The sequence below is a fragment of the Podarcis erhardii genome (genome assembly GCF_964252035.2).
Source record: "Podarcis erhardii genome assembly, chromosome: 1".
In the NCBI taxonomy this organism is placed as follows: domain Eukaryota; kingdom Metazoa; phylum Chordata; class Lepidosauria; order Squamata; family Lacertidae; genus Podarcis; species Podarcis erhardii.
In genome coordinates, this window is record NC_138497.1 from 51611416 (window position 1) to 51621452 (window position 10037).

Sequence of the window (10037 nt, forward strand, 5' to 3'; positions counted from 1 at the left end):
GAAAAAGGATTTGCACAAGTGTGCTTCCCTCTTAAGCCAGGAATGGTGTAATGTGGTGCACTGGGCATGACAGTGCAAAGAAACAGTGGTGGACTTTGGGCTCCCAAATTTCAGCAGTGCCCTATGCGATGTTCAAATTCAGCTCTCCCTGCGTCTCATGCTCCACCCTGCAGTGTTGTTTTCGTGCCCCTGCATTGTGGCTCCCACAGTGACTGCACTGGTCGCTCCGCCTTAAAACCGCCACTGTAGGAAATCTAGGCAATTGCTCCCCAAAAGCATTTGCAGCCATGCTGAAAGTACCAGAAAAATCCCACGGGTCCCGTGGGGTATTCCAGAAGCCCTGACAGACTGTCTGCACACAATTTAGGGAAACTGACTCATTTTAAGTGGCTACGGTGGCCCACACTCTACTGCAAGCTAAGCCAAACGCTGTATCACAGGCAAACAGCAAACATTTCTCCAACTTGCACAGAAGAATGTGTCCCCAGGCCCAGGAAAAGTCTTCTACAGTGGTACCTCGGGTTAAGAACTTAATTCGTTCCAGAGATCTGTTCTTAACCTGAAACTGTTCTTAACCTGAGGTACCACTTTAGCTAATGGGACTCCTGCTGCCGCCGCACGATTTCTGTTCTCATCCTGAAGCAAAGTTCTTAACCCGAGGTACTATTTCTGGGTTAGCGGAGTCTGTAACCTGAAGCGTCTGTAACCTGAAGCTTCTGTAACCCGGGGTACCACTGTATAAGGGCACACTGTGCTGGAAAAGAGGCGGACTTTGCAGAAGTCCTCGGGCTGCTGACTGCAATGGTACAATACCAAGAATATCCAGCAGAGGGTGGGCTCCCCTCAGCAAAACCTTACAGAATGCAGGATCCACAGGCCTATTAGATGGTCACAACCCCCCTCCCCAATCTCACTTGTTTTCTCTGGAGCTCCGTGCATCTCCGTGCATGAAATAATTTGAAAAAGGTTGTGAGCTCCTTCTGAAGCTGCCCCACTCCACCAGGCAAGCTGCTGTCATAAATAGCTCCCTTGGAGAGGGCCGGAGAGATTTGGGGGCAGATGGAAACAGTACAGAAGGATTTTTCAGACATGGGTTAAAGATAACACAGGCCTGGGAAAATGCTGGGCTTTGAAGAGACACGACTGTTCTGGCTGAGCTGACAATCCGTCCAGGGGTGGAACAGGACACTGGCTTCTTTTCCAGTTTGCTTAGCGCCCTCCTGCAACTTCCTGGTAGTAACGTTCAGGTTTGCTTTATCTATTGCTCTGTAGGCTGGCCAGGTTGAAATGTTTTCTGAGGCTGCATACACACTTTAAAGCCCATGGCATCACCCAAAAAATCCCAGGAACTAGCCCCCACAGTGCTGCAGTTCCCAGCAGCCTTAACAAACTACAGTTCCCAGGATTTGGGAAGGGGGAAGTCATGTGCTTCAAACACAGACCAAGTCTAGGAGATGGAAGTGCACAGATACCTTTCAACAAGGTATTGTTCCAGATCTTAAAGCCTGGACTAGTTAGTCAACAGGGCCAAGGTATGAGCTTCATTACTGAGTGGGGATCCAAACCTGGGTCTCCTCAGTTCTCATCTGACCCTTTAAGGCTTGCACAACACTGACGTTCCTGACCGAGTGTTGCAGATGCATAAATTTCTTCAATGTCTTTCTCTCCCTGCCTCTCTTTCTGCAGATTCTGCATACAACTTGTCTTCTCAGCTGATAAAGATGCCCAACTTCACCAATGACAACTTCACCAAGGAGGACACCCCCAAGTATAAGACGGTGGAGATGGTCTTCATAGCCACCGTCACGGGGTCGCTTAGCCTCGTCACCGTGGTAGGGAATATCTTGGTCATGCTGTCCATCAAAGTGAACCGCCAGCTTCAGACTGTCAACAACTACTTCCTCTTCAGCCTGGCCTGTGCTGACCTGATAATTGGAGTCTTTTCCATGAACCTCTACACAGTCTACATCATCAAGGGCTATTGGCCACTAGGGGCTGTAGTCTGTGACCTCTGGCTGGCTCTGGACTACGTGGTGAGCAACGCCTCTGTCATGAACTTGCTCATCATCAGTTTTGACCGCTACTTCTGTGTCACCAAGCCACTGACCTACCCAGCTAGGCGGACAACCAAAATGGCAGGGCTGATGATTGCAGTCGCTTGGATATTGTCCTTTATCCTCTGGGCGCCCGCCATCTTGTTTTGGCAGTTCATTGTTGGAGAGAGGACAGTTGAGAAAGAGCAGTGTTACATCCAGTTCCTCTCCAACCCGGCGGTGACCTTTGGCACAGCCATCGCGGCTTTCTACCTCCCCGTGGTCATCATGACTGTGCTCTACATCCACATTTCGCTGGCCAGCCGGAGCCGCATCAGAAGGCACAAGCCTGAGAGCAAGAAGGAGAAGAAGTCCAAGTCACTTGGCTTCCTGAAGAGCCCTTTGGTCAAGCAGAATAACAACAACTCTCCAAAGAAAGCGGCGGAGGTGAAGGAGGAGGCAAAAAATGGGAAAGTAGAAGAGCAGCCCTTACAGCAGTCAGAGACCACTGGCCACCAAGAGGAGAAGGAGACGTCCAATGAATCCAGCACGGTGAGCATCACCCAGACCAACAAAGAGAAGCCAGTGCTGGAAATTGCACCGGCTGATCAAGGGCAGAGTCCAGCCCCGACACGGCTTAACCCTGCCTCCAAGTGGTCCAAAATCAAGATTGTCACAAAGCAAACCGGAACTGAATGTGTCACCGCCATTGAGATTGTCCCAGACAAAGAAGCCAGCTCCACTCCAATCACCTTGTCCAACAGCCGCCCGGCGAACGTTGCCAGGAAATTTGCTAGCATTGCCAGGAGTCAGGTCAGGAAGAAGCGTCAAATGGCAGCCCGGGAGAAGAAAGTCACCAGAACCATCTTTGCCATCTTACTGGCCTTCATCCTGACATGGACGCCTTACAATGTGATGGTCCTCATTAATACCTTCTGCGATTATTGTGTCCCTGACACGGTCTGGTACATCGGGTACTGGCTGTGCTATGTCAACAGTACCATCAACCCAGCTTGTTACGCTCTTTGCAACGCCACCTTCAAGAAAACCTTTAAGCACCTTCTCATGTGTCAGTACAGGAACATCGGCACGGCAAGATAATCTGGAGGCGGGGTGTTGTGGAGACTTGTTCTTTTATTCTCCAACCAGACAGATGTACTGCTGCAACTGTGTCACTGGATTCCAGAGGGAGCCTTTCACCAAATGCAAAATTAAAACCAGAGATAACACACAACCCTTTTAATCCTGATCGGCCTTCAAGTCACAAAGCAGTCCTTGCGCCTCTACGACCCCTGACTGCGCTTCTCCAGAAAACGAAGGAGAAATAAGTCAGGGACTGGATGCTGCAATAAGGCGTCATGGACAGACTTCGTGGATCCCAATCCCTCCCTTGTTCCTCCTGAAATGCTGGCTGAACTTCCATTAACCTTTGATATCACTAGATAAAAGCAGTGTCCCTTTCTGATGCCTATGCTGATGTGCTAAGTGGGACACACAAACATGTAAATGGAAGTTATTCCTTTCCATGGATGTCTTGGTGGTTTTGCACTTGTGGTGTGTGTGGGGTGTGTGTGTGTGTGTGTGTGTGTGTGTGAGAGAGAGAGAGAGAGAGAGAGAGAGAGAGAGAGAGAGAGACTAGATGACCAACCAAGGCACACTTAATCCCTTTCATACATCCTAGCCCTTTTCCCGGTTGAGTTTCCAGTGGGATTTGTTCCCCTCAGGGAGAGTACTCTACAGCTGGAACCAAACCTGCCTGCTTAAGAGGCTTCCTAAGGAACTTTCATCCTGTGCTGACTCCATCTTGTCTCCCCGCGGCAGGCAGCTGTGCCCGCCAGCCAGCCTGCTGAACGGAGAGACTCATACCTACCTTGAAACAATGACACACCTGAGTTGTTTTGAACAATAAAAAATTGCAAACGGCACATATGCGCACGCACAGAGAGACAGAGTCAGCACTGTGACATTTTTGACCACATGCCAAGGGAAATGCTTCTACAAAGGTATTTGTGTCGATGTGAAGAGCGACTGTCCTTGAGGCGGCAAATGCTTGACAAGGCCCTTGGAGGATAACGTTGCACCAGGCATCTGCGATAGCGGGATATTCCTGTACTGGGAAGACTTTCAAAGGCCATGTCACCTCTTTTAATGTAAACAGGGTTTCCCTTCATTTTGGGTTGCTTTTTTTAGATGCCAGCTGCATCACAGTGTCCTCCTGGCTCCAAGCACTTGGTTAAGGGAGACGCCCTTTACCGAAGAGATTTTTGGTTCCTCTCTAGAAGCCTTTCTCAACCTTGGGTTCCAAGATGTTGTTGGACTACAACTCCCATCATTCCTGGCCAGCATGCCCAGTGGTCAGGGATAATGGGAGTTGTAGTCTGAGACCGCCTGGGAACCCGTGGTTGGGAAAGGCTTCTCTGTAGGGTAGGAATGGGCAACAGGTGACCCTCATCATGATGTTGGACTCCAGCTCCCATCAGCTGCAGCCAGCATGGACAATGGCCAAGGATGATGGGAGTTGTAGTGCAGCAACTGCTGGAGGGCTGCAGTTTCTTCATCCCTGTTTATAGGGGCTGGGGGAGGGAAACTAGAGACCTCCCCGCTTGCTTCTGCTCCAAGTGCCTGTGGGCATATCAAGAAGATAGCCACCGAGCTTTGTAAATGGACTTAACCTCCCTTCTAGTCGGTGTCGTCATGGAGTCCTCAGCATGTGGGCTCCAGTGTAAAGTGTACAGCCTAAATCCCAGGATATTCATGATGTCCAGCACAGAACAACCCATTCCAGCTGTTGCTCAGTTTCTCCAGAGCCCAGAGGGTGTCTGCACCCTCAGGCACATCAGCAAGAAATGCAGATCAAAGATCTGGCATAGACTGGGCCAGTGTACACAGGCACGGAAGTCTCCGTCTCATGGTGAAGGACTCTCAGCCTGCGAGACGCCATTGTAGTTGGCCAAAGGCTGCTGCTTCATTCTGCTGGGGAGGCAGCCATACTGCCACTGCCTTTAGAATAATTTGCATCATGTTGCCCCAAATGCCTTGCAGGTTTTTTTAATTGTTACAACTAACAGCGGGCCCCACTTAAACCAATAAAGTAATTGAAGTAAATAAATATTAGCTCTTTGGGCCATTTTTTTGGGGTCCTCTTTCAATACTCACATGCAAGCAGTTTAGGCATAAAGGTAAAGGGACCCCTGACCATTAGGTCCAGTCGTGACCGACACTGGGGTTGCGGCGCTCATCTTGCTTTATTGGCCGAGGGAGCCGGCATACAGCTTCCGGGTCATGTGGCCAGCATGACTAAGCCACTTCTGGCAAACCAGAGCAGCGCACGGAAACACCGTTTACCTTCCCGCTGGAGCAGTACCTATTTATCTACTTGCACTTTGACGTGCTTTCGAACTGCTAGGTTGGCAGGAGCAGGGACCGAGCAATGGGAGCTCACCCCGTTGCAGGGATTTGAACCGCCAACCTTCTGATCAGCAAGCCCTAGGCTCAGTGGTTTAACCCACAGCGCCACCCGTGTCCCGTTTAGGGTGGATTAAATTTGAAATTGTGAAACAAGGATGGGGCTCTGTAGCCCTCTCAGTGTCATGAGGCTCCATCTTCCATCAGCCCCGTCCCAAAAGGCCAATGGTTTATAAGAAGTTCCTGGTTGAGTGCAAGAATCATTGCCGATTGACAAGGACGCCACACTTTTCCTCTCCAGCATGGAACGTGCTGAGTAAACTTTGCAAGCTTCTTCTGCTAGGTTGAGGCAGGAAAACTGCCCCCACAGGAGCCTACAAATAATCCTTTCCTATGATTAGAGGGTTCCCTGGGCAAAAGGAAATGGACACCTCACTCGGCCAAAGTAATGGGATGGATCTGAAGAGGGTGACTCTCTGTCTAGTTTTCATGGCTTTGGGACCGATCCGGAATGAGCTCCTCTGGAACCCCTGGAGACTCAACCCGCACTTTGACCCAGGTTAGCTGGGCACTGCCCTGCACGCTGTCTGCCCAAGGGAGCTTCCCCTGCCCCAGAGTCTGGTTCCAATCTTCCTGCAGCATTTCCAGCCCTGTGCAGGTCTGGTAGCAATTATGCCGCATTAACTGAGGAATTCTAGGGAGCTCAAGCGCCTGGGGCAGGGATTTTGTTCCGATCAGCGATGGGGGGAGAGCAAGGAGGAGGGATGGGCAGGCATTCAGGCAGCTGTCCCTGCAGGAACACAAAGACCCTCAGAGGCCCCTTTGTCAATAGGTACTGACTGGGCAGCATGCCTGCACTCCCGACCATGTGGAGGCTCTTTTGCTGGCCTCAGCAGAATAGCCGCCTAAACCTACAACAGCTGCCTCCACCAAGAGGTTGAGAGGTTAGGGCAGCTTCAGTGCCAAGAGTTTCCCAATCTAGGTCACTTGACCCACGTGGGAGAGGAGTTGCAGGGAGGCAGAAGGGCAAGCTGTGTCATCATGGAAGTAAGAGGCCACTGGGATACAATGGTGAGCGGAGAGAAAGATAAGGTGCCGTGTGAAGAGATCCTAGAAGGGAAGACAAATAGATTTTGCCCCAACCCAGTTGTAATAAATGGGATTTGGTGTCTGCAGCTTTTCAGTTTAGGGAAAAGGTAAGAGAGAATATGGTAGAGGTATGTAAAATTATGCAGGCATAGAGAAAGTGGGAAAGGTCTGGAGGGCCTGGATAGCTCAGTTGGTTAGAGCGTGGTGCTGATAACACCAAGGTTGCAGGTTCAATCCCCATATTTGACAACTGCATATTTCTGCATTTCAGGGGGTTGGACCAGATGATCCTCAGGGTCTCTTTCAACTCTATGGTTCCCCCACATCTCATATTAGAACTCAGCGCTAACCAATGAAGCTGAACGTTGGACAGGCAAAAGAAACTAACAGCACGGTTAAAACTGTGAAAATCTCTCCCGTAAGAGGCAACGGCGGCCACAAAAATGGATGGTTTTGAAAGAGAATTAGGTGAATTCGTGGACATTAAGTTTAACAGTGCCTGCTAGGCCTAATGGCTAGACTCCCACTGCCAGAGTCGTAAAAAGGAGTTGCTTGGAGTTACAAGTGGCGAGAAGGCTGTTGTGCTCAGGTCCTGCTTGCAGGCTGCCCCTAGGCACCTGGCTAGCTGCTGTGAGAGCTGAATGATGGATTAGATGGGCCATTGGCCCGACTTGGCAGGCTCTTGTTATTAATTTCAATGGAAAGCGCACAGGGATGCCCAATAGCACCAAGCTGAGCAATATTTGAAGCTAGATCAGAATGAGTCATGGCTAGGAGCATAAAAAAAGAATGGATATCAAGCCAAGACTATTGATCCACCTGGCTCAGTACTGTCGATATTGTGGGCAACTAGCAGGCTACTCTCCAGATGTTGTTGTTCTTTAGTCGTTTAGTCGTGTCCTACTCTTTGTGACCCCATGGACCAGGGCACTCCAGGCACTCCTGTCTTCCACTGCCTCCCGCAGTTTGGTCAAACTCATATTGTACCGCAATAGCCATCATCCCTGATCACTGGTCATGTAAGTCCAGGTTGACCGTTCACCAAATGGAGGGTTACTCCTGGTTTACACTGATTGGCAGTGGCTCTCCTTGAGTGCAGACAAGTGTCGTTTCAGACCCAACCTGGATATGGAATCTGCAAGGGGCCTTTTGCAGGTGCAACAGGCACTCTACCAGTAAGCTTGAACTCTTTCCCACTGGGAAACTGGCCTAAAGCTGTTTCTGCAAAAGAGGTTGGAGCATGCCAATTCTGAATGTAGAAAGAAATCATATATGTAGCACTTCTATGTTGCAAATTGCAGAGTCCTGATGCATTTCAGATTCTACAGATTTCCAGAAGGGTGGCTACACTTCTTACAGTGAAAAGAAGTGTCCCACAGCACCCTAAGACCAATACATTTATTATGGCAAAAGGTGCCAGCAAAGCTCTTCAACAGTGTTTGAGATTGAGGCTGCATTCATAAAGAGAAAACCCTATTTAACATAGTACAACTGATTTCTGATTTCCAGCTATTCCCCTGAACTCACCTTTGCCAATCTGGTACCCTGCAGATGTTCTTGACTACAATTCCCATCAGCCCCAGCCACCGCTGGGAGTTGTAGTGCAAAACCTCTGTGGGGCAACAGATTGGCAGAGGCTACTGTAAGTTTCTAGAGCTCTGAATGCAGCCAAGCATGGCCAATGTATCAACTTCTTTCCGGCACTTGTTAAGAGCAGTAGAAAGCAATGTCAGGAGATACACTTACCCAAATCCACCCATTCAGTTCATGCAGCATAAAATACGGCATTTTATTGAATTGCTTCTAAGCTAATTTTATTTAATTGACTTTATGCACTTATATATTTTACCTTCTGTAGAAAAAGAAATACAACACTATGCAGTTTAGAAACTTTTTTTTTTTTTAAAAAAAGAAAATCCTGTTGCGAGAGAAAGCAGCAAATGACTTAATAAGCTTTTGACAACTCACCCGTCTCTCTCTGACGGTAATATGAAAACAACTCGGGATAGAAATGAGTTGAAGGAATCCAGGGAGCAGCTGGTAAAATATTCATGGCATTTACACTCCTGCTTTCTTAAATGTTTGTGGGGCGGGGAAAGAGGAATGCCATGCCACCTGCCTGTCTAGTTAATTGGAAGCCCAGGACCTTGACCTACTAGTAATTTCTGGTTCCTGACATAATGAAAGTAGCAGCTTTGTGGCATGGAAAGCATGAGGAATAGGTGTGACTACTTTAAACAAAGCAAAAAACAAGGAAGTTGTCCTGGAAGTAAGGGAAGTAAGCAGCCTTCAAATAATTAAACAGGCCCACAAAATGGAGGGCCGCTGCCAGACAACACAACCACAAACCAGTGAAAGTTCCAATAATTTTCATACAAGAATTCTATATGAAAGGGAAATCTTGCTGTTGTTTGCTGCTTGTTAAAAATAAAATATATATGTTCAGTGCTTCTGCACATGAATAATTTCATAATGAAGCACCAGCTCTCTGAAATAAAATGTAAACTATATTTCTTAAAATGAACTTTGGGACTAGTGATCATCCGTGAAAGACACTGAAGACATTTCTCCACACTGGTAAAATATTGGGTTGATGACTTGTTTGGTGCCCATGTAGGTAAAGGTAAAGAGACCCCTGACCATTAGGTCCAGTCGTGACCGATTCTGGGGTTGCGGCACTCATCTCGCTTTATTGGCCAAGGGAGCCAGCATGGCCAGCATGACTAAGCCACTACTGGTGAACCAGAGCAGCGCATGGAAACGCCGTTTACCTTCCTGCCGGAGCGGTACCTATTTATCTATTTACACTTTGACATGCTTTCGAACTGCTAGGTTGGCAGGAGCAGGGACCGAGCAACAGGAGCTCACCCTGTCGCAGGGATTCGAAACGCCAACCTTCTGATTGGCAAGTCCTAGGCTCTGTGGTTTAACCTACAGCGCCACCCGCATCCCTATTTACTCAACACCAAATGGAGGTTCTTTGCTTTCCTTGTCCAGGACAGATGGGATGAGAAATCACCCAGTAACACTTGACTTGGTTTAAGATGCAAGGTTAGCTTCTGCTGTGGGATTTAGGGTCCATTGTGACAGCCATGCAAATATGTGCACAAGTTACTTACTAGCTGACAAATAAAATAAAATACCATTAGTCTGCCTGCTCACACATTCCATCTCGGACATTTGAGGTCCTCCAGTTTAGGAATGCTTCCTTCCCTTGTTACCTACAAGGTATTCTTAAGTTGGTGCAGGCAAGACTGCATTGTCTTCTGTAAGAAGCCCAGTTAAGAATAAACACTGAGAGCGCGATGGAACGAATGAGTCCCGTCAGTGGAAGCCCTGTCTAAGGGCTATGGTTTGCACACAAGGCTCTCCCCCACCAATCTCCTAGCTGCCCCATACCCTGAAATTGGCTTGAGGGAGGATGGGAACAGCATGCAACAAGAGGAAAGGAGGGACTGTTTCATTTAGCAAGCCAAAATGCTTGTGCTGACAGAACGATCAGACAAATTC

At 48.6% G+C, this 10037-nt stretch overlaps 1 protein-coding gene across 1 annotated transcript in view; it reads left to right on the top strand.

The window, feature by feature from the left end:
- CHRM4 (cholinergic receptor muscarinic 4) overlaps positions 1-3663 on the top strand; it is a 45047-nt gene extending 41384 nt beyond the window's left edge. Inside the window, exon 2 of the mRNA XM_081835381.1 lies at positions 1687-3663. Within this exon, the coding sequence (XP_081691507.1) occupies positions 1687-3134 (1448 nt within the window). The 3' untranslated portion in view covers positions 3135-3663. The remainder of the gene's footprint in view (positions 1-1686) is intronic.
- Positions 3664-10037: the final 6374 nt, after the last annotated feature.